This window comes from Propithecus coquereli, unplaced genomic scaffold (genome assembly GCF_000956105.1).
Source record: "Propithecus coquereli isolate 6110/MARCELLA unplaced genomic scaffold, Pcoq_1.0 Scaffold120, whole genome shotgun sequence".
Lineage (NCBI taxonomy): Eukaryota > Metazoa > Chordata > Mammalia > Primates > Indriidae > Propithecus > Propithecus coquereli.
The window spans coordinates 5,923,341-5,945,754 of NW_012136081.1; the positions used below are offsets into that span (position 1 = coordinate 5,923,341).

The 22,414-nt window shown below is 62.2% G+C and overlaps 4 protein-coding genes across 4 annotated transcripts; 3 read left to right on the forward strand and 1 right to left on the reverse strand.

The window, feature by feature from the left end:
• Positions 1-1,340: 1,340 nt before the first annotated feature.
• Positions 1,341-7,689, forward strand: TBX10 (T-box 10). The gene is made up of 8 exons (XM_012665473.1): positions 1,341-1,401; positions 3,934-4,201; positions 4,275-4,376; positions 4,800-4,971; positions 6,148-6,303; positions 6,555-6,622; positions 6,823-6,917; positions 7,370-7,689. The coding sequence occupies exons 1-8, from the start codon at positions 1,395-1,397 to the stop codon at positions 7,657-7,659; spliced, it is 1,158 nt and encodes a 385-aa protein (XP_012520927.1). The 5' UTR covers positions 1,341-1,394; the 3' UTR covers positions 7,660-7,689.
• Positions 7,690-9,208: 1,519 nt separating this feature from the next.
• NUDT8 (nudix (nucleoside diphosphate linked moiety X)-type motif 8) lies at positions 9,209-11,346 on the forward strand. The gene is made up of 4 exons (XM_012665474.1): positions 9,209-9,486; positions 10,184-10,316; positions 10,701-10,778; positions 10,874-11,346. Exons 1-4 carry the CDS (start codon positions 9,293-9,295, stop codon positions 11,111-11,113), a joined length of 645 nt encoding a protein of 214 aa, XP_012520928.1. The 5' UTR covers positions 9,209-9,292; the 3' UTR covers positions 11,114-11,346.
• Positions 11,347-12,768: 1,422 nt separating this feature from the next.
• On the forward strand, positions 12,769-16,110 carry LOC105826827 (double C2-like domain-containing protein gamma). The gene is made up of 10 exons (XM_012664848.1): positions 12,769-12,989; positions 13,139-13,218; positions 13,307-13,378; positions 13,587-13,696; positions 13,778-13,913; positions 14,044-14,097; positions 15,348-15,496; positions 15,596-15,677; positions 15,809-15,905; positions 15,980-16,110. Exons 1-10 carry the CDS (start codon positions 12,791-12,793, stop codon positions 16,108-16,110), a joined length of 1,110 nt encoding a protein of 369 aa, XP_012520302.1. The 5' UTR covers positions 12,769-12,790.
• Positions 16,111-16,594: 484 nt separating this feature from the next.
• On the reverse strand, positions 16,595-21,596 carry NDUFV1 (NADH dehydrogenase (ubiquinone) flavoprotein 1, 51kDa). The gene is made up of 10 exons (XM_012665475.1): positions 21,381-21,596; positions 20,204-20,286; positions 19,960-20,130; positions 19,033-19,216; positions 18,595-18,784; positions 17,930-18,142; positions 17,584-17,750; positions 17,152-17,233; positions 16,863-17,008; positions 16,595-16,757 (listed from the first exon to the last, which is right to left on the reverse strand). The coding sequence occupies exons 1-10, from the start codon at positions 21,450-21,452 to the stop codon at positions 16,671-16,673; spliced, it is 1,395 nt and encodes a 464-aa protein (XP_012520929.1). The 5' UTR covers positions 21,453-21,596; the 3' UTR covers positions 16,595-16,670.
• Between the last annotated feature and the right edge of the window lie 818 nt (positions 21,597-22,414).

The window sequence follows — 22,414 nt, forward strand, 5'->3', positions numbered from 1 at the left end:
CTCCCTTTTAAGGATCAGAGGCTCTGCCAACGCAGCGTCCCCAGCACAGGACTCTGGAGGAGGTGTGGGGTGGCCCAGCTGGCCTTGGGGAAGCCAGCGGAGCCCGCCTGGCCCAGCCTGGGTGCTCTGGCCTGGGGAGCTCCCTCCCAGACTGGGCTGACCTGCGGTGGTGCAGCCAGATGACCCACTCGGGGCCATTTGGCAAGTGTCAGATGGCCGAGGCACTCTCAGCCAAGGGGTGGCAGCAGCTGAGGGGGAGCCCCGCCCCCTGTGCCTTCCTGACCAGGGATTGGCACGTCCCCTGCATGCCCAGCCCCAGGACAGGCAGGGGCAACCTGGGGAAGGTGCTCGTCGGGCTGGTGAGAATGGACAGACCCCCGGCAGAGCCGACACCCACCTCTGACCTGGGCCAGCCTCGGAGCTTCCACCCACAGCCTGACCAGGGCTACGCAGGGCACTGCCCGCAGCTCCATGTGGGGCTGGGTTAGACCATCTCAGGCAGAAGAGATTATGAGCTTAGGCCAGTGGGGGAAACTGAGGCACAGAGACTATAGACACCTGCCAGCTTTGTTGCACAGCTCATTGGGCCCAGCTGTCAGGAGGACCTGGGCTTCCTGCCGCCCAGCGTGGGGCTCTGCGCTGACACCACTCGCTGCTGCCCCCTCGTGTTTCCCGCTCCAACGTCCTGGACAGCTCGACACTAGCTGCCAGCCGGGGCCACCCCGAGTCAGGGGTCTGAGTCCTGGTGGGAGGACACTGCCTCTGCCATTCAGCCCTATATCTGCTGCCACTACTGCTGCCTCCCAACCTCCCAAAGGCACCGTGGGCCCAGCCCCTCCAGTCAGCCAGGCCGGGGCCCCTGCGGACACCCAGCTGTCTCCGAGACGGGCCCCACCCCCACGCCTGGGCCCATTGATCAGGAATGGCTGGGGGCTCTTGGCTGGGGAGGGAGGACCTGCAGAGGGAGGACGAGGAGGGAGGAGAGGTGGCTTTGCAACGTCAGAACCTTCCCACCTGCCCTCCTCCCGTGCAGCGCCCGCCCCAGAGCTGGACAAGCCCAGCTGGTGGCCTCGGACAGCACAGTCTGGCAGTGGCTTGGAGAAGGGGCCCTGCACGCGCCAGAGCCATCATCTCACCTGTGGAGACCAAGCGTCCCGCTCAAGTGGGAAAAGCAGGACGTGGGGCCGCGGATGGAGGGTGATCAAGGAGGCAAGGACAATCCTGCCAAGAGCCTGGGGACGGCGTGAGGCCTCAGCCTGACCTGCTGCGCCGAGTGGACCAGGACACCAGGAGAGGCAGCCCCCCTCCCAGCAGGTGGGGCCCCGGGGTGGCAGCCACAGCCCAGCCCCAGCTGAGCAGTGTTTCTCCGGGAGCCGGACATCCTGTCTGTTCCCATGGCAGGTACGGGCAGCCAGGGTGGCCTTACAGGTGGGCTTAGGCCTCTGCATGGGTGGGGCGGGGCAGGAACCAAGGAAGCCCGACTGACCCAGGCCCTGGGCAGGAGGGTGGGCGGGGGCACCCCAGGCTGAGGCCGCAGATCCCATGAGGGCAGGGCTGATGGACCCACAGCCACCCAGGTGCAGTCGTGGGGGTGCCGAGGCGGGGGACCGAGCTGTTCCTGGGAGATGACAGCCTCAGCCGTGTGTGAACTTGGGCCTGTCGTGCACTCTCTGGGCCTCAGCCCCTTGAACATCAGAGTGGGGGCTCGACTAGAAGCCCTGACTCCCAGAACTGACACTCCATGCATGCCTCTGGGGAATTGTCATCTCTGCACCCTGAGGGACTGAGCTGAGCGCAGGCCCCTACCCAGGGTTTCTGAAAGTGCTGAGGGGTGGGGCAGAGAAGACTTGGGAGCCAGCGGCCACCTACAAAGCCCCCAGGCCCAGCGAAGCCACGAGCCCCTGCCCTTGCAACCCATCACCATGGACACTGGGGGCTGGCATTGGATGCCGGGACGACCTTGTACCTGCCCCAGTGGGGCAGCTGAGTGACGAGCAGTCATCCCTCTGATGGCCTGGCCCCAGGTGGTGGGGGACAAGGGCACCCCCCGTCTGTCCCACTCTAGGGTCCTCAGACCTGATGTGGCCCATCCCTCTCAGAGAGACCCTCCCGCTCCAGACTGCAGAGTCCCAGGGGCTGCAGTGAGGTGCCACTTCTCACACGTGGGTCCCAGGGCTGCTGAGGACACGGCCACAGGCCCCAGGCTCCACCCTCTCACCAGGCAGCTACTAAGTGCCAGCTCCGGCCAGGCACTGTCCACCTGGCAGCACAATAGCTGCTCTAGCCCCCCAGGGTCTCCTCCCGCCGCCTGTGCGTCCATTCCTCCATCTCCCCGCACCGGCCAGGGGACACTACGCTTCTGCAGTCATGGAGACGCCCCACAGCCAGTGGTGGCGGCACTGCTGGGAATGAAACCTTGTCCCCTGACTCCTGGCCCCGTGGCTTCCATGTCCTTGCCAGGTCCTCCCCCCCTTATGCGGCTTCTGTAAAATAATAGCTCTGTTTTTCAGGATTTTTTTTGCATTTTAAAATTTTTAATTGTGGTAAAATATATTAATACACAGCAGAAAATACACCATCCTAACCATTTTTAAGTGACTTAAGTACTTTCACACGGTTGTGCAGCCATCACCACCATCCAGCCGCAGAACTTTTGCATCTTGCGAAACCGACACTCTGTCCCCATTAAACCAGTCTCCCTGTCCTCCTCCCGGCGCCGGCAGCCACCATTCGGCTTCGTCGCTCTGAATCTGACCTCTCCGGGAACCTCTCGGAATCACACGGTGCTGTCCTTGGGTCTGGCTCGTTTCACTTAGCGTGATGTCCTCGGGGTCCGTCCACGTCGCAGCGTGTGTCGGAATGTCCTTCCTTTCCCTGGCTGAACGCTGCTGTCCCCCTGTCCGTGGGCAGCACACTCTATCCATTCACCCTTCGGGGGGCGCGGGGCTGCGTCCACCTGTGGCTGTTGGGCACAATGCCGCTGTGAACACGGTGCGCAAATATCTGTGCGGGTTCCTACTTTCAGTTCTTTTGGGTGTAGACCCAGCAGTGGAGCGGCAGGTCACACGGTGTTTCCACTTCTCGCGCTCTGAGGAGCCACCGCGCTGCGTGCCAGAGCGGCTGCTCCGTCGGCACCCCGCCCGCAACGCGCGGGGCTTGGTTCCCACGTCCTCGCCAACGCTGTGACTCCAGCGTCTTTTCCTTTCTAATCGCCGTCCTAATCTGTGAAAAATGGCATCTCACTGTGGTTAGGATTTTTTTTTTTTTTTTAGCCAGAGGGTAGAGGGTGGCAAAGGTTTTGGCCAAGGCTTCTACCAGGATCAAAAGACAGGTCTTTAGAAAAGAGTAGAGACCAGAGGACAAGGCGTGAGAATGGGAGGCAGGGTCTGGGCAGGTTCTCAAGGTGGTAGGGGGATGATTTGCGGTTGACAGGGGCTCCTCTCAGCTGAGCTCTCCTTAACCGCACCAGCAGCAGGGTCGCCACGGACCCCCACCCCGCCTCACATGTGTGTCATCTAGAGCAAGTGTCGTTTAGGAAGGGCCCACTGTGCACTGACCCCGTGTGTGTTGTCACTAATCCTCACGTCGGCCCTGTGAGACAGGAATTAGGAACCCCTGTGACAGATGTGGAAACTGAGGCTCCCGGAGGTGAAACAATTTGCTTAAGGCAACATAGCCACAGAATGCATCAAAAATTCTCTGGGGAGCAAGACAGACCCTGTCTCCACCCTCAAGGAACTTGTTGGGAAAAAGACTTTAAGCACTTGCCTCTTGGAGTAATGCTGAGGGCTGGGGTACTACGGGAACACAGGGCTGGCCGTCAGGGAGGGCTTCCTGGAGGAGGAGGCATGGGTGGCAGCCTGAAGGACTAGAGCTGGCTGGATGATGAGTGGGGGGTGGTCAGGGGCCCACACTTTTGTCATCTCTCCCCAGCGTTCCTGTCTGCCGGCCTTGGCGTCCTTGCATCCTCAGACACCTGCACCCTACCCGTAACCAGCCCCAGCTGGGAGCCCTCACTGGGGACGCCGTTCCCATCAGGCCCTTGTGCCAGCTCCACTGGGGCCCACGCTGCGACCGAGCCCGTTGGGCAGGGCCCCAAGAACCCACGTGTGTCCAACGTGACGGTTCAGCTGGAGATGAAGCCTCTGTGGGAGGAGTTCAACCAGCTGGGCACAGAGATGATTGTCACCAAGGCGGGCAGGTGTGGGCAGCGGGAGCAGGGCGGGGCCGGGGCTGGGGCCGCGTCTGGGCTGCTGAGCGCCCCCCTCCCGCAGGAGGATGTTCCCCACCTTCCAGGTGAAGATCGTGGGCATGGACTCGCTGGCCGACTACGCCCTGCTCATGGACTTCATCCCGCTCGACGACAAGAGATACAGGTCAGGCACGGGCGGAGAAGCAGGCTCAGATCCCGGGTGCTGAGCCCAGGAATCAGACCCTACCGCGCTCCAGGGCGAGGCAGAACCCAGCCGAGCAATGCCAGGGAGGGCCGGCCTGGGGCAACAGCCTGACGGCAGGAGGGAGCCCAGCTCGGGGCGGCCCACAGCCTTACATGGGCAGCCTGGGCAGGGGTGGTCTAGCCCCGGGAAGCAGGGGTCATCCTGAAGCCCACCAGCCAGGTGCAGCCACCGGGAACTCAGGGCCCGACAGTATTCCCTGAGCCTCGAGTTCCACATCCGCACAACGTCCACCAGGCCAGGGGACAGTGGTGCAGCCAGCGATGGCCCCTTCTGCCCCGGCCCCCGTCCTGCTCAGGCTTGGCTCCGGCGGGGGCAGCCTCACCACCTCGCTCTGCTCCCCAGGTACGCCTTCCACAGCTCGGCCTGGCTGGTGGCCGGCAAGGCAGACCCGGCCACGCCTGGCCGCGTGCACTTCCACCCCGACTCACCAGCCAAGGGTGCCCAGTGGATGCGCCAGATCGTGTCCTTCGACAAGCTCAAACTGACCAACAACCTGCTGGATGACAACGGCCACGTGAGGCCGGGCCGCAGTGGGGAGGGGCCGGGCCGGGCCGGGGGCGCTGGGGCCTGATTGTGAGGAAGCCTGGAGCCAGGGCAGGCCGGGCTTGCAGTGCCCAGTGGCCTTGGTGCTCGGCACCTCTGCCCACTGCCGATGGCCAAGGCTGGGGCTGGACGCAGAGAGGGCTGTCCAGCCAGTGGGAAAGTGGGTGCGTGGGAGGAATGTTCCAGCAGATATTGTCCTTCCCAAGGAGAGGGGAGACAGTGTATGGAATGCCCAGCATGGGCCAGGCCCGTTGTAGGTGCCGGAACACAGCACTGTTGACACTGGGCAAAGATCCCTGCACTCCCAGGGTTGACAACCCTGGTAGGGGCAGGTGGTAAGCCCAGCACCCCGAAGATGCTGTGTACTGGGTCTCAGACAGTGACAGATGCCGAAGAGAAAAAGGAAGTAGAGAAGGGGGCAGAGACAGAGGGTGGCTGTTCCTTTCAGGGAGCTCAGGAAGCTGATGAGGTGACATCCGAACAGACTGTGTATGTGGGAGCCTGTGCATGTCGGAGGGGGAGCCGTTCCAGCCAGAGGGGACAGCAAGTGCAAAGGCCCAAGGCCAGAGAATGTTGGGCCAATGGTGGGAGCTGCTAGGAGCCTTCCCGTGTGGCTGATGTGGAGCGAGGAGGGGAAGAGGGGTCAGGGAGAGCACCTAGAGGTAGCCGGGCTGATTGTGCAGGGCCGGTGGCGGTGGCGAGGACTCTGGCTTTTGCCAGGCAGGCGGGAGCCACAGGAGGGTCGGGAGCAGGGGCTACCTGGTGCGGCCTGCTGGGCAGCTGTGCGGAGCAGGCACAGAGGGGCACGGTGGAGGCAGGGAGGCCAGCCAGGAGGCAACCGAGAAAATCAGGTGACAGAGGACAGTGGCTGGCCGGCATGGAGACAGCAGGGTGGCAGAGGTAGTCGGATTCTGGATAGTTCCAAAGGGAAAGCTGACAGTTGGGGTGTGGGTGCGAGAGAAGGCGAAGAGGCAAGGATGCTCAAACACAGAGGGGCCCTGGACACAGAACTGTGGCCTCCCAAGTCCAGGTCCCGCGCTGCCACGAAAGGGAGAGGGGGCAGGTCCGGCGCAGCCTCTGCCGGGAGAGAAGGGCTGTGGCCTGCTGCCGCCGCCCCACCCTGCACACCCGCCCCGTGCCCCCACAGATCATTCTCAACTCCATGCACCGCTACCAGCCCCGTTTCCACGTGGTCTTCGTGGACCCACGCAAGGACAGTGAGCGCTACGCCCAGGAGAACTTCAAGTCCTTCATCTTCACCGAGACACAGTTCACAGCCGTGACCGCGTATCAGAACCACCGGGTGGGTCGGCCCCAGCTCGTGGTGCACCAGCTGCCAGCCCACGTCACGGGGCGGAGACTGAGCGGCAGGGCCTCCCCTCTCTGCCCCGGCATCTGCCCACAGTCCTTCCCCTGCCTGCCCACCCAGCAGCTCCACAGTCCCTGGGCCAAGGGCCTGGGCTCCAGGGTCTCCCGACTGGGGGGAGGTCCCGGAGGACATGGTGGCTGAGCCTGGCTCAGAGCCAACCCATAACGACACTTCCTCCTCTGTAGATCACCCAGCTGAAAATCGCCAGCAACCCTTTTGCCAAGGGCTTTCGAGAGAGTGACCTGGACTCCTGGTACTGTCTGGCCCCTGATACTCTGCCCAGCTGCCCACCCCCGCCCCCGCCCCCAGGCATCTCCTAAGGCCCCAGCTCCTGACCCTTGTGTCCGGGTCATGCCCTCTGACCTGTATGGCCTACCATCTGGCTCTGCCCATGATCCCTGGCCTGGGTTCTTCCCCTGGGCCCCATCCCATTCCTGCTCGGCCCATCTGCAGGCCTGTGGCCCCGCGGCCCCTGCTTGGCATCCCAGCCCGGAGTCGCAGCAGCCTCAGTCCCTGTCTCCTGAAGGGCGCCCCAGAGAGGGAGACAGGTAAGGCCCCAGGTCTGCAGACATAGTGGGACTAAGGCCTGCACTGTGGGCAGGAAGCAAGGGGACAGGGCCACAGGGCATCCAGGAAGGGGCTTCAGTGAGCTCAGCAAACCCACTGGGCACCAGTGTGGACAAGAGGGGGAGGCGGAGATTCCTAAGACAACATGGGGCCCAGAGCAGAGAGAACAGGGTAGGGACAAGGTGCTAAGAGCAGAGGTAGGCGGTGCCAGGAGGGCTTCCTGGAGGAGATGGCTCCCTAGCTGGGCCTTGGGTGACCAGGAAGGGTTTGGACAGAGGGAGAAAGTGGGTAAGGCAGAGGGAGACAAGGGCAAAGGCTGGGAGGTAGGCAGCTTGGGATAGGAGGAGCAGGGAAGAGGACAGGGCAGTCCTCGGATGAGGGCTCAGGATGCGAGGGGAGGCCTGGGGTCCGCTCAGACCATTTTCCCCCTCAGGCCCCAACAGGGCTTCAGCCTCTACCTCCAGGACCCCTGCCCAGCTCCATCATCAGCTGCTGCCCCCACCTGAGGCCCTCCTGGCCCCGGCCACCTACAGACCCCTCACCTACCAGGGCCTGTGCCCGGGAGCCCCAAGGCACCTGGGCACCCCAAGGGCCCGACCAGCACCATACCCCCTCCCCAGCATCCGGGCTAACAGGGAAGAAGGAGGCCTGCTCCCTCCAGCTGGGCTGGGGCTCCCAGCCCCCACCACTGTGTGCCTGGGGCCTGGCCAGGACTCTCAGTGATGGCGGAAGCCCTGTAGAAGCTGTCCTACCCTGGACCCCCCCGCCCCCGTGTGTGAATCAGCCTCTGCCCCATCCCCTCCAGCACCCACCTCTAAAGAGACAGCCCCCCAACCTCTCCCCAGTGGACCCTCCTCTACCAAGGAAAACAGGGTAGATGGAAGCCCAGAGAGGGAGGCACCTGCCCAGAGTCACAGCAAGGCTGGGACCATGCCAGGCTTGGAACCAGGCCTCCTACACCCCAACCCCAGAAACCATGAATGCTGTGCCCTCCTGCCTTGGGGGTGACTCCCCCAAACCCTGCTTCACTTCCCTCTACATTAAACCATTTGGCATGAGTGGTCAGAGCACTTCTGTCCTCAGGGGTCAGGGGGTGGCCTCAGGAACTCCAGACCCAAGACAGTCCCCACATCAGTCCTGTAGACATCTCAAAGCTCTGCTCGGTGCTGTCCCCATCCCTGCAAGTACACGTGATGGTAAAAGGTGGTGACATTAACCGAGTGGCAGGGCTGCATTTAAACTGTGAAGGGGACTGGGGTCCTGCTCCCTGCTTTGTGTGTCCAGATGAGGACCAAAACTGCCGCACAGAGAGGCACAGGACCTGCTCAAAGTCACACAGCAAAGCTGCCATGTTTGAGTGTTGTGTGCAAGGCTGGGTCATCTGGTCCTGAATGGCCAGGGTCCACGGAGGAGTGCAGAACCACGATAGGCAGTGACCACAGGGGCCAACGTGGGGACGGCGAGGGCAGGGACTTGGGAATCTGATCACGATTCGAGGCAGGAGGGGAGAAGAGCTCTGGACTGCAGAAAAGGAGGCCAAAGGCCTACGGCTGCAGTCGGTCCGACGGAGCCTGCAGGAGGACAAGACGGGGGCGACGCGCGCCACCCAGCGGAACCAGGAGAGAGAGCCCGGAGGGAGGGCCGGGCCGGGGAACCTGTCTCGGCCCGGACCCGACCTCGGCCTTCCGGAGGGGGCGCCCCGGTGGGACCCCGACTCTGCACGTCCTGTGAGCCCCTCAGGGAAGGGACCGACACACGGGCGGGAGGAGGGACGGGCGCCAGGCGGGGTCTCAACAGCCAGGCACCCTAATGCCCGAACCCGGTGGTCAGAACCGCAGAGACCGGTCACCAGGCGCTTCGCCGACCGAGCCGGGCCGGTTCGGCCCCCACAACCTTCCCCGCAGGCCACGCCCCAAGCGGAAACGCAGCCTGCTGGGCACGCCCCTTCCGTCCACGCCCCCAGTCTGCGCCCCTCGGGTGTCCCGAGGAGCTGAAGTTCCGGTCCGGATCCCCCGTACAAGCCCCAGACTCCTCGACTGCTTCCAAGGTGCCCCCCACTTCACTGCCATCTCGCAGTTACGCTGGCTCTGGCTCCCGCGCAGGCGCCCCCCGCCCTCTCACCCGGGGCCCCGCCCTCTCACCCGGGCCCCGCCCTCTCACCCAGGGGCCCCGCCCCCTCACTCGGAGGCCCCGCCCCGGCCCGTCCCACCGAGGCCCCGCTTCAAGCGGACCCCGCCCACGGGGCGTGTCGTGCCGGGCAGGCTCCGCCCCCGGCCCGCCCAGGTCCCGGAGGCCGCGGGGGCGAGAGCGCTGCCCCTCGGCTTCCTGGCAGGCGGGCGTCTGCGGCGTCCGGGACATGCTGCCCGAGTGCCTGTCCGCGGAGGGCGAGCGGCGCTGTCGGCGGCTGCTGGCGGAGGCCACGGCCCGGCTCCGCGCGCGGCCCGCGTCAGCCGCTGTGCTCGTGCCGCTCTGCTCCGTGCGCGGGGTCCCGGCGCTGCTTTACACGCTGCGGTCCAGCCGCCTGGCCGGGAGGCACAAGGGGGACGTCAGGTACAGCGGCCGGAAACTCTGTCCTTCAGCCGGAGGACGCTGAACCCCGGAAACGGCAGGGACTCTGGGCGAGGCGCCCAGCCTTTCCGAGCCTCGGTTTCCACCTCTGCAAAATAGGCCTGGGGAGACCCTGTCGCCCTCGGGCTGCGGCGAGGCGCCGGACCCGTGTCCCTCCAGGCCCCTCGAGTCGCGTCCTGGCGCGAATCACCTCGGGCGGGACTCCTCGGACAGGTGTCCCCCTCTCTAAGAAGGCAGGACTCGGCCTCTGCCTGCGAGTGTGGACAGAGTCCAGCCGGAGCTGAGGACGCACGTGGGGCGGGCCAGGTGACCTCCCGCCCTGGCCCCGCCCCGGCGGGAATCAAGGACACCCTGGGGTCAATATCGGCGCCGCTGGGGCCACCATAGGCAAAATTTGGGTGTCTGAGCTCCAGGATCCTGGCTCCAGGATCTTCCTGTCCCTGCTGCCTGACCCTCATATCCTATCCTGTGCTGTCCAGGGCCTCTCTCCCTTACCCCATCGCTCAGCAGGGTAAACTGGCCTCCAGGGATCAAGTGGCTTGCCCAGGCCTCACAGCAAACTAGGGGCAGAGGCAGACGATGCCTAGGTGGGTCACTGGCCCCTGCCACTGCTGACACCCCCACCCCACCAAGGGGCGGCCCCACAAGCCCAAGGACCAGACTCCCTGTGCCTGTTCAGTTTCCCAGGAGGCAAGTGTGAGGCGGCTGACCAGGACGTGGTGCACACAGCCCTGCGGGAGACCCGGGAGGAGCTGGGCCTGGCTGTGCCTGAGGAGCAGGTGTGGGGCACACTGAGGCCTGTGTATGACACGGTGAGCCACCTGGCCCTGAGGCCACCCCACCCCGTTCACTCACTCTGCTCGCCTGGGCTAAGATCCCAGACCCCAGGGACAAGGAGAGGGGTCATGGACTCCCACAGGTAAAAAGTGTGGAGGACTGCCAGGTATGTACCTGGCAGTCACTTATACCATCCCTATGCACCCCCCCCGGGGGGGAGGGTACAGAGGACGCTGTGGTCCTGAGATGGACATGGCCCAGGGTGAAGGGATAAGCCAGCTCTGCTCAGCTTGCTGGATGAGGGTTGGGGAAGGCTTCACGGGCTAGGCAGGGATTGGGCTGGGGCTTGAATGACAAGTGGGAGATTTTAGGGTAGTAAAGGCAAGGGAAGGCTCCCTGACTGCCTGCCCCCGCCCCAGCAAAAGGCCACCGTGGTGCCAGTGCTTGCTGGTGTGGGCCCACTGGATCTCCAGAGCCTCAGGCCCAACCCTAAGGAGGTGAGTAGGGGGACACAAGGGGGGCCAGACTGTCCCATGGTGGGAGGCTGCAGCGGCCATCTTTTGGCCACCTTCTCTCTGCCTCCTGCCCACAGGTGGATGAGGTGTTTGTGCTGCCCGTGGCCCACCTGCTGCAGACACAGAATCAGGGCTATACTCACTTCTGCCGGGGCGGCCACTTCAGCTACACACTCCCTGTCTTCCTGAATGGACCACACCGGGTCTGGGGGCTCACGGCTGTCATCACCGAGCTCACCCTGCAGCTACTGGCACCTGGCACCTACCAGCCCCGCCTGGCCATCCCTGAGCTGTGCAGGGCTGAGGCCAGCCCCTAAGTGGCCCAGCCTCTGCCTTCACCCTGCTGGGCTGGCTCCACTCTAAGACTGAATAAAGGGCCTGTACTCTGGTGTCCACTGCAGCATCACTCACGGTAGCCAAGAGATGGAAGCAGCCTGGGCGCCCAGCATCGGAAGACTGGACAAAGAAAATGTGGAGGACATACACAAAGGAGTACTATACAGCCTTTAAAAAGAAGGAAACTCCGTCATTTGTGACAACATGGAGGACATTATGCCAAGTGAAATAAACGAGGCACAGAAAGACAAATGCCACATGCTCTCACTTTTATATGGAATCTTAAAAAGTTGAACTTAGAGAAACAGAGAGTAGAATGGTGGTTGCCAGAAGCTGGGGGGCAGGTTGGGGTTGGGGACAGGGGAGGGTGTGGCTCATGGGCACAAAGTTTCAGTTAGACAGGAGAAATAAGCTTTAGCGACCTATTGCACAGCATGGCCACCATAGCTAGTCATAGTGTATATTGTAAAACTGCTTAAAGAGTAGATTTTAAACATTCTTACCACAAAAAGGTGGTTAAGTGGATGAGGTGATGGATATGTTAATTAGCTTGATCTAATCTTTCTGCAGTGTATCCACATATCAAAACATCATGTCGTGACCTATAAATATCTACAGTTATTATTGTCAATTAAAAATAAAAGAACAGTAAGGAAGCTCAGGGAGAAGAGAGCAGGAACGTTGGGCAATTGGAACCAGCCAGGTCCCCCGGTGACCCAGAAACCACAGGTGTGCGGAGCGGCTGGGCGGGCTGGGCCGTCAAGGAAGCCAGGAGAAGCAATGTGGGGGTGGGGGGCCACCACACAAGGACACCCTGAGGGGCCAAGGGGACACTCCTTGGTGAGGGGACAAGGGCATATGCCTCACCAATGGGTTAGGATTTTATTCCTATTTATGGGTGGGAGGAGGGGGCAGTGGGGGCATGAAAGTGATCTGATTCGTGGTTTCAAAGCTTAAACTGGCCTCTGCCTGGGGACTAGATTACAGCCCCCTCCCCGTGCACCTCTCCCCCACCTCCCCATGGCCCTGCCTGCTCACCTACCCCCTCCTCCTCTGCATCCCTTCCCCCCACCCCTCTGTCACCTCTGGCCGTGCAGCCTCACCTGGGAGCAGGGTCACATGAGGGTGGTAAAAATAACTCCCTGTGACAATGTGTGAAGGGGCAGGGGGAGGAGGGAGGCCAAGCCCAGCACTGGGCAAGGGCCTGGGGGTGAGGGAGGGAGGCTGAGCTCCCAAGCTCTGGGAGGGTTCACACCTCACACTGGTTACCTCAGTCACCCGCTCTGCTGCCCAGGTGCACTCCAGCGCCACGGCTGCCACCGCCACCGCAGCCACCCAAGCCTGCGCAGTAGCTCTCAGAGGGTAAGGAGCCCTGCTGGGCTGACTCTGGAAACACCGGGTCCCCTCCCAAACCTGCCTCGACCCCCTAAGCCCTGCTCCAGCGCTCCGGGCTGGAACCCCCACCCTGCCCCTTGACCCTGCCCTCTGTCCTCAGGTCCCCTGGGCACCATCAGCGATGCCTCTTGGCCCCGGCTCGGAGACCGGGCGTGCCGGCCCCAGCCCGAGTCTCGGTGCATGTCTCTGAGCCCCCGCCCCATGCCCAGACCCCCATGGCAGGCCCAGCGGCAGCAGGCAGGCGGCGGCCCCCTCGGGTCAGCATGCAGGAGCACATGGCCATCGACGTGAGCCCGGGCCCCATCCAGCCCATCCACCTCATTTCCGACTACTTCCCGCACTTCTACCCCTTTGCCGAGCACGCCCTGCGTGCCCCGAACCTGCGCACCACAGCGGCCGCCATCCGCTCTGCACCCCAGCCGCAGCCCGACCCAGAGCCAGAGGGGGACTCGGACGACAGCAGTGAGTGGGGGCAGGGACAGGGGTGACACCAGCTCAACCCAGCCAGAACTGGGCCAGGGCGTCCCTGGCATCCAGCTGTGGTGGGGCAAGGCAGGAAGGGGCAGGTTGAACTGAGGCAGGAGGTGACCCTGCCTGCCACCTGCCCTTAGCTGCCCTGGGCACCCTGGAGTTCACGCTTCTTTTTGATGCGGACAACAGTGCCCTACACTGCACGGCTCATCGTGCCAAGGTGTGTATGGATATTAGGATGGGGCTGGGGTCCCTGGGACAGAGGGCTGCGGGCCACAGGCCATCCCACATCCACTGTCTGTCTCCAGGGCCTCAAGCCACCGGCCTCGGGCTCTGTGGACACCTATGTCAAAGCCAATCTGCTGCCCGGGGCCAGCAAGGTGAGGGCAAGCCCTAGGCCCCCATTGCTGCCCTTCAGCCGCATGCCCAGCCTGGAGCACCGTCCTGGCCCTGCTTGTCCCCTCCCGCAAGGCCTGGGTCCCAGTGGCTGGGGTGTGCAAATGGAGGCCCTATCAGGGAGTCAGGGCAGGGGGAGCAGGGTGGGTGTCTGAGCCCTAGGATCCTCTGATCCCCCTGCCTGGCCCTCAGGCCAGCCAGCTACGGACACGCACTGTTCGGGGCACGAGGGGACCTGTCTGGGAGGAGACACTCACCTATCATGGCTTCACCCCCCAGGATGCTGCATGCAAGACCCTGCGGTGAGGATGGGGCCTGGGCCACCAAGGGGTGGGGCAGGGGGATGGGCTTGCCCAGCCAGGTCTAACCTGAGTGGCCACCAGCCTGTGTGTGTGCGAGGACCCACGGCTGCGGCGACGGCGGCGGGCGCCTCCCCTGGGGGAGCTGCGGGTGCCCCTGAGGAAGCTGGTGCCCAATCGAGCCAGGAGCTTTGACATCTGTCTGGAGAAGCGGAGGTTGGTGAGTGGGGCTGGGGCACAGAGTGGGGCTGCAGGGGCCGGGAATCCTGAGCGGGCACTGGGGAGGGGAGGAGCAGGAAAGGGGTCTGGGCAGCGTCTGGCCAGGGTGACCGGGCCCTCTGCTCTTTCAGACCAAGAGGCCCAAGGGCCTGGACACAGCCCGTGGCATGTCGCTGTATGAGGAGGTGGGTAGGAAAGCTGGGCTGAGCAGGGATGGGGGCAGGCCTGGGGCGTCCCAGGCTGAAGTGGATGAGGCTGGGGCATAGGTGGCTGGGCAGGGTCCAGGTCCAGGCGGGCCTCGAGGAACTTGAGGCCATCTCTCTAATAGGCCCGGGGAACAGCCAGGCCTCCGATGGCTGGGCAGAATGAGGGTGACTCCCTTGCCAGGGCTGAGACCCAAGCAACCTTGAGGCAGAGGCTGAAACTGGTGGTGTTTGTCCGAGGCCCGAGGTGGGAAGGCTGGGCAAGGTCAAAGAGAGAACAGATGGGATGGGGCTCCCTGGCTGCAGGTCTGCCCCGGGATCAGTGTGGGTGCCACCACTGGAGACCAAAGACCTGGCCAGACCCCCTGTGGCCCTGTAGGGGAGAGGCACCTGCGGGCTAAGGGCAGGGCCCCCCACCTGCTCCTCTCCAAACTAAGGGCCAGGCACCCTGCCCCCTAGTGGAGCCACAAATTGCTGCAGCTGCCCATCAGCTAAGCCTAGGCGGGTGAGACCCCACCGAGGTAGCATAGGCAGGCCACTTTGCCCAGCGGACACCCCTCAGCACCCTGCAGCAGCCACCTCCTGTCCTAGACCCCATGCACAACAGCACCACGGCACGTGGCGGGGGCTCAGAGTGCACCTGCGTTCCTGAGAACTGACTGTGGGCAGGGTGCCTGGGCTCTCTGCAAATTGGATTCTAAACGTGGGAGGAAGCACATTCTTTCCTGGCATCCTCCCTGAATTGTTTGGGGGCACCCAGGGCCCAGAGTGTGGCAAAGGACATTCCAAATCTGGTCCCCAGGGTGGAGGGTGGGGGCAAAGAGGGTGGGCTTTGAGGTTGAAGAGGCCTGTTTATCCCTGGGTGGAGAACAGCCTCCCAGAGCTGCTTCCGGGGTAGGGCTTGCCCTGCAGGGGGTGGTTATGACACTTGATGGGAGGCCACTTAGGAAGCTCCTGGCCCCTCAGAGACCATGGGTTCCCTTCCCCTTCACAACAAAGACATGCTGAACTGACAAGTCACATGGCCTGAGCAAGCCCCTCCCCTTCTCAGGTCCTGGAGGGTCTAGCTGACCCATGAGGGAAAGTCCCTTCCAGGGCGCCAGGCCAGGGGCTATACTGGGAAATGAAATCATCAGTCCCTGATTTCATTGCAGCTTTGCCATCCGGAGCCTGGACACTGGTTGGGGGCGGGCTTGGGCTGGCTGGGGGCTGACCACAGCCTGCATCCGCAGGAGGTAGAGGTGGCTGGTGAGGAACGCGGGCGCATCCTGCTGTCGCTGTGCTACAGCTCTCAGCGGGGTGGCCTGCTGGTGGGTGTACTACGCTGCGCCCACCTGGCCCCCATGGACACCAACGGCTACTCGGACCCCTTCGTCCGCCTGTGAGTGTGAGCAGGGGTGGACAGGCGGGCAGGAAGGCCAAGGTGGCAGTTCCTCACCTCTCCAGGGCCACACCTAATGCACCCATCCGTCCTAATCAGTTTCCTGCATCCAAACGTGGGGAAGAAATCCAAACATAAGACCAGCGTTCGGAAGAAGACCCTGAACCCTGAGTTCAACGAGGTGAGCCAGGGCCGGGCAGGTCCCAGCCAGCCCTGGCCTTGACTTGTTGAGCCTCCTGCCTGGGCCTGCTTCCTAAGCTGTGGGGGACCCTAAGCCTCCTCCTTCCTGCCCTTCTGCCTCTTTCCCTGCAGGAATTCTTCTACGCAGGCCCACGGGAGGAGCTGGCCCAGAAGACGCTGCTGGTGTCTGTGTGGGACTACGACCTGGGCACGGCCAACGACTTCATTGGTGAGTGGAACGCAGCGAGCTAGGGTGGGAGTCCAGTGGGCTCCTGGTAGCTCCTGACCTACCCCCCATGGCAGGCGGGGTGCAGCTGGGCAGCCGCGCCAGTGGGGAGCGCCTACGGCACTGGCGGGAGTGCCTGGGCCACAGCGACTGCCGGCTGGAGCTGTGGCACCCGCTGGACGGTGAGCCCCTCCAGCTCAGCAACTAGCCCGGCCGGGCCCTGCTTGCTGCCCCTCCCCCACAGCTGCCCACACTGTCCCCATGGAGCTGGTAGAGCTCGGGAGCTGCTTCACCCACTGTGCCCAGCCCTCAGCCCAATGGGTATTTCCTGTCTCCCCTCTGACATTCACCCCACCCCAAATCATGAAGCTTAAATAAACATGTCCTTCAAGCCAGACGAGAGAGCCTGTCTCTTCTCTGGCCACGGCCAGACTGGGCCCCAGTCTCCACCTCCCACCCTCCAGGGGCCTGTGCTGCACTGGGCCCAGATGTGACTTCAAGCCACAGTGACCAGGCCCAGCCCTCCCAGTCCCCTACCCCACCCCGACTCCTCCACTCAGGGACCGCTGCTCAGGATGGTCTGGGACTGACTCACTGACCTCCAAAAGGCACGGCCACATCTTGGAACAGGCTTCCATGAGTAGGGCCAGAGCTGGCAGGGTACAAAACAAAGTCACAGAGGAGCTGCAACAGGCGTGTGGGCAGCACTTGCTTTATTGTTCGGCATTCCAGGCAGACGGCCCAACACACCGGGCCAGGGTGGTTGGCTCACAAGGCAGCCTGCCGGGCCTGGTGCTGCTGGGCAAACTGCTGCATCCGCTCCTCAAGCTCTGGCCGGAAGTGGCGGATCAGACCCTGTGTGGGGGAAGCAAGAGACTGCGTGAAGCAGAGTCCAAAATTCCCAACACCCTGGGCTCTCAGCACCCCCACCCTAGTGCCACAGAGCTGGGCAGTGAGTACCTGCACAGGCCACGCAGCCCCGTCGCCCAGGGCACAAATGGTGTGGCCCTCTATCTGCTTGCTGATCTCCCACAGGGAGTCAATCTCAGCGGGCCGGGCGTCCCCCTTCACGAAGCGGGCCATCACCTTGTTCATCCAGTCCACACCTGCGGCCACAGCCACAAGAGAGGGGCCGGATCGTCTCCCCAGCCAGGCTGTGGGACAGCACTCGAGGGGTGCAGGCCACACAGGAGGGTGGGGGTTGAGTGAAGCCACAGCAAGCAAACCCCTAACCTGCCCGGATGCTCACCCTCACGGCACGGGGTGCACTGGCCGCAGCTCTCGTGCTTGTAGAACTCAATAAGGCGGGCGATGGCTTTCACAATGTCCGTCTGGGTGACAAGGGGCAGTGAGCAGGCATCCAAGGCCAGACAGAAACCGGGGGGCCTCAGCCCCCCAGAAGTACCCCCCCCTCGCAGTCCCAGCAGATCCTCCCAGGCCGTCCAGCACTCTGGCTCCTTTGGCCCGCCCCGAGCACCCTGTGCTGCCCAGGCTCCAGGCCCGTTCTCCCCTAGAGCAGCCTCGCTCCCTCCTCTCCCATGTCACTTGGATCTCAGGCTGCAGGACTGGGACCCGAGAGCTGGCAAGAGGGTTTTCCCCCTTGAGAGGCCCAAGGGAGTCGGCACCCAGGCTGGCAGGAGGCAGGAACTGGGGGGGTGGAGGGGGGTGGGCGAGCCCCTACCGAGCGGTCCATGACGATGACTGCGGCCGTGCCCAGGCCCGTCTGTGCCTGCACCAGCGCGTCGAAGTCCATCAGTACCGTCTCACACACGGACTTAGGGATCAGTGGGGTGGACGAGCCGCCAGGGATCACAGCAAGGAGGTTGTCCCAGCCACCTGTGACACCCCCTGGGGTCCCCAAGTTGGTTCCCAAAGGGATGGATGGTCAGGGCGGGAGCGAGCACACCTGCCTAGTCCTGAGCCCAGGATCTGTGTCAGCCCCGGAGCCCAGCCCCGGCTCCTGACCTCCCACCTCGTCCTTCTACTGGACACCCTCCCTGCCCCCACCCGCTGGCCCCAGGCCTCACCAGCGTGCTTCTCAATCAGTTCCTTCAGTGGCACAGACATCTCCTCCTCCACAGTGCAAGGGTGGTTGACGTGGCCAGAGATATTGAATAGTTTGGTGCCTGAGTTGCGCTCTCGGCCGAAGCCAGCAAACCAGGTACCCCCACGGCGGCAAATAGTGGGGGAAACGGCTACCGTCTCTACGTTGGCCACAGTTGTGGGGCAGCCAAACACTCCTTCAGGAAAATGGGAAGAAAAACCGGTGGCTGTCGGGTTGGGGGCAGGTTTCCTGGCAGTAGGGTCTGTCCCAGGGTCCTGCTCCCATGGCAGAGAGCCCCTGCTCTTCCAGCCCTTTGTCATCCCTGTACCCTGCTGGACCCCACACTCAAGAGGAGCTGCATCACCTTGTTCACCACCAAGCCCCTACCTCGCAGGACAGGTGCTGGGTAGGCAGAGCCATAGACTAGCTTGGAGGGGGCTTGGGTGTCTGACATGGGCTGAGGCGGGATGAGGGACTGCAGGAGGCACTGCTGCAGCCTGTCTGCTGTCACCACCCTACTCTCTGTTTCTGGCCCCAGCCCAGAAGGCACTCAGAAATGTCTTAAGAACAATCCGGGGAGGATTCAGCTAGATCCCAGATTACACAGGACACAGCCAAGACACGGCCCAGGGTCAGGCCAGGGCATACCCACGTCCGCAGGGAAGGGCGGCTTCAGGCGGGGCTTGCCCTGCTTGCCCTCAATGGACTCGATGAGCGCTGTCTCCTCTCCACAGATGTAGGCCCCAGCCCCGCGCACCACAAACACATCAAAATCGTAGCCAGAGCCACAGGCGTTCCTGCCAATCAGGCCTGCCTCGTAGGCCTCTCGGATGGCCACCTGCGGGTCAAGGGTGTGAGTTCCCAGGCTATGATTTCAGGAGTCATGAAGCCCTTGAAGGCCTCCCAAGTTAAGGCTCTGGAGCTTTGGGTGCCAAGACCTGTCCAGGACACATGCAGGAGTGGTCACCACCCTCCTAGTTCAACCCGACAGAGCAGGTGCCAACACCTGAACACTGTGCTGGGCACGGGGGCTGTGTGAGCACACGCCAAGTACCTTCTCATCTGTCGATGCCCCTCCCTGCCCACCTGCAGATTGGAGGCCTCATTGTAGAATTCCCCTCGGATGTAAATGTAGGCGGCACGGGCGCCCATGGCCCGGCCCCCCACCAGGCAGCCTTCCACCAGCTTGTGAGGATCGTGGCGCATGATCTCCCGGTCCTTGCAGGTGCCAGGCTCCCCCTCGTCCGCATTCACCACCAGGTACTTAGGCCTGTGGGGGCCCGCAGTTCAGACAGGCTACTGGGCCATCAGGCCTGGGTCCTCAACTACATGCCACCTCCACTCCACCCAGGGAGGCCTCAAAGATGTCTCCTTCAACAGCCAATATCTGTTTGCCCTCCCAACATGTCCCCCAGGGGCTCTGCTTGCTCACCACCCATGACAGGGCGCTCATTGCCCATTCTATCTTTAGGTGGCTATGACCACAAGAAAGGTCTTTATTCTGCTCAGTCCAAACATCTTTCTGTGTGCTTTCCCCTGAGAGCCAGATCCTGCTCTTGGCCACAAAGAACCTTCCTCAACCTCCACCACACCTCTGGGGCCAAAACGAGGCAAAGTAGCTGAGGTTTATTATTTGCTTTCTGTGTGCCAACCAATGTACCAGCCAAACATTGTACAAACATCTCTTTAATCCCTGCATATCACTATATCCATTTACAAAAAAGAAACCTAAGGTTTGAACCTTAGGCCAGGAGATTACCCAAAGCTCTATGATTAGAAAAGCTCTAGTTTTTAAACTAAGTCTGCCTGACTCAAAGTCTTGTGTTGATTCTGCTATGCAGTCTCCTCTGAGGAATTCCAGAGAAAAATACAAGTCCCATCCACGTAAGGCCTGGAAACATTCTGCTACCTCAGTCATGCTCAGTTTCTAAGGAAACAGCCCAAAAGTCCAGGCACGTCCCAGCCACCCCCAAGGTGTCTCCTGCGACCACATCCCTGTCTCCCTATACATACCTTCCATCTGAGGGCTTATTCATGAAGCTCCATTTGAGGCCAGTGGGGAAGCCAGCGCCTCCACGGCCCCGCAAGCCTGACGTCTTGACCTCACCCAGGATCCAGTCGGGACCCTTCAGCAGGATCTCCTTTGTCTTGTACCAGTCACCTCGGCTCAGGGCACCTTTCAGCCTGGACAGAGTGGGGAAGGCAGTGAAGGGAGGGCCTTACTCCAGAACCCACCAGACTAAGAACACTGTCTCACCTCCAATCATGGCGGCCATACAGGTTGGTGAAGATCCGGTCTTCATCCTTCAGTGAGCCAAATGAGGTTTTCTTGGGTGCTGTCTGGGGAGACAGAGAGTCAGGAGGCCCAGCTGAGGCCATGAGGGATTGGGTCAGATGCTATAGACTCTTGGGTCCGCCTTTCAGGAAAGGCTGGGCTGACAGGGGAGAAGCCTAAGCTTCAAACTCTATAGCATCATAGATACCACCACCACTTAGCAAGCATTTTTTGGTTAGCAGGTACTGAACTAAGCATTTTATATCTAAAATTCTATTTCATCCTCCTAACAACCCTGAGATAGGAATGATTTCCTCCATTTTACAGAGGAGGACACTGAAGCTCAGAGCCAAAGGAACTCATGGAAAGCCGCACAGACAAAAGCAGCAAACAGAATTTGAGCCTAGGTCTGTCCATAGCCAAAGCCCACACCTGAATCATGGCACCATACTGCATCCCCAAGCCCAGTATGATGGCATGTCCCTTTACTTGTGTGGCCCTCCCGCTGGACCAAAACTTGGTTAGGCCAGGGGCCTTATCTTACTAACTGCTGAGGAGGCAAAATGTGTTTACTGAAGGGAAAGAAATGCCTCCCTGGGGCTGGGACACAAAGGTGATGGAGGGGGCCCACTTGGGAGAAAACTAAGCAGAGGTGGGCGCTGGAATTCCACACTATCCAGTGGAGAGCAACCCACATGAGGGCTAAAGAGGTCTTGACTTCCAGACTTCTACTTTAAAAGCACTTTTCAACCCCTACAGGAAGCAGAGCACTGGATGGGGAATCAAGAAGTGCGCATCCCTCTCCAAAGCTATTTTCTGCACGTGCAAAATGGGGCTATGAACACTTCACGCCCTACAAGGCTGTGGCAAGGAAGGAATACAAGACTAGGACGCTTTATAACCCGCAAAACTTCCCACTGGGCCGGAGAACTATTAAATAAGGGAAGCCAGGAAGGTGGAGGGCCCGGAGGAGTCAGTCTCCCCTTGAAACCTGTTCCCCTTCTACAACCAGGCTGGAGCGGCAACCTTCCTGCCGAGCCTGGGGAGAAGAGGAGGCTTCTCCAGAAGACACTACAGACCCAAGCGCCCGCAAGCGCAGAGGCGCGGCAGCGAGACCCGGCCCGCGAACGGCCCTGGCCCGAGCCAGGCGGGGCCTCACCGTGTCGCCACTGAAACGCACAGATACCCGCGCGGGGAGCGACCCGCCGAGCAGCCGCCGTGCCGCCAGCATCGCGGGGGCCAGCAGGGTCACTTCACGCTGTCACCTTCACAGCTCTGAGGCTGGGAAACCGGCGCGACACAGACGCTAGGCGGCGCACAGGAAGAACGTCACGCGCCCAGCGCCGTCAGCGCGCCCAGGCATCCCTGCGCCCCTCTCGCCCCGCCCCCGGCCCTGCCTCCTCGGGCGGAGAGGCCGAAAGCGGCCTGCCTGGCGCTGGGGCTTCTGGGAGACGTAGTCCCGCCGGCCTCGGCCCGCCTTTCTCCCGCAGCCGCGCTGGCGTTTGCTAACTGGATGCTCCCCCGCCCGTTCGCTCCATTATTCGTCCGCTCGGCTTCTTGGCCGAGCCAAGAAGGCTTCCCAGCCTTTCAAGCTCCAAGTTATCAAACGTCGCATGTCGCTTTCTGCTTGGTCCTGGTGTGTTCCACTTTCTACAGGTTCAGCGTTCAGTGTGCACCTGCTGTACGCACCAGTGTTTGCAGGGAGGAGGGAGAAATCAGGCAGGTTACAGCCCAGTCCTCAATTGCGTTGTGATTATTCTGTCCCACAACGAGCCCGGCCAAACCGTGAGCTTCCCCCGGACATCCGTATGCTCAGGGAAGGATTGCTTATTAGCCACAGAGAGCCGGGCGACTCCAAGGCAGGCCGGGGGTTATTCAGGAAGGGCTATCTAGAGGAGGCGCGTCTCGAGTCCTAGGCTGGGTGAGGCAGAGAGGAGGGAGAGGGTCGGTGGATGCGCATCTTCTTGCTGGGCGCTTGCGAGCCCTCCCAACCCTTGTCAGGAGAGTCCCAGCACTTTGCGTTCCTATTCAAAATCCTGGAGTGGCCCTTACTGCCCTCGGAATTGGGCACTAGGCATGTAAGGGCTCCACGACTCCCTCCCCCACCAGGGTCATCACGCCCAGGCCACTGCTGTGACACCGTCACCCCAGACCCCTTTCTGGCCTCGTTAGGTTTTAGGGTGTTTGTGTGGC

Coding starts and splice junctions, on each gene's coding strand:
- TBX10 (XM_012665473.1), top strand. Junction 4,202..4,274: donor ATTGTCACCAAGGCGGGCAG/GTGTGGGCAGCG, acceptor CCCCTCCCGCAG/GAGGATGTTCCCCACCTTCC. Junction 4,972..6,147: donor TGCTGGATGACAACGGCCAC/GTGAGGCCGGGC, acceptor GTGCCCCCACAG/ATCATTCTCAACTCCATGCA.
- NUDT8 (XM_012665474.1), top strand. CDS start 9,293: ATGCTGCCCGAGTGCCTGTCCGCGGAGGGCGAGCGGCGCTGTCGGCGG. Junction 10,317..10,700: donor TGAGGCCTGTGTATGACACG/GTGAGCCACCTG, acceptor CCCCCGCCCCAG/CAAAAGGCCACCGTGGTGCC. Junction 10,779..10,873: donor TCAGGCCCAACCCTAAGGAG/GTGAGTAGGGGG, acceptor TCCTGCCCACAG/GTGGATGAGGTGTTTGTGCT.
- LOC105826827 (XM_012664848.1), top strand. CDS start 12,791: ATGCAGGAGCACATGGCCATCGACGTGAGCCCGGGCCCCATCCAGCCC. Junction 13,219..13,306: donor GCACGGCTCATCGTGCCAAG/GTGTGTATGGAT, acceptor GTCTGTCTCCAG/GGCCTCAAGCCACCGGCCTC. Junction 15,678..15,808: donor TGAACCCTGAGTTCAACGAG/GTGAGCCAGGGC, acceptor CTTTCCCTGCAG/GAATTCTTCTACGCAGGCCC.
- NDUFV1 (XM_012665475.1), bottom strand. CDS start 21,452: ATGCTGGCGGCACGGCGGCTGCTCGGCGGGTCGCTCCCCGCGCGGGTA. Junction 18,785..19,032: donor ATGAGGCCTCCAATCTGCAG/GTGGGCAGGGAG, acceptor CTTGACCCGCAG/GTGGCCATCCGAGAGGCCTA. Junction 16,758..16,862: donor GGGCTGCGTGGCCTGTGCAG/GTACTCACTGCC, acceptor TCCCCCACACAG/GGTCTGATCCGCCACTTCCG.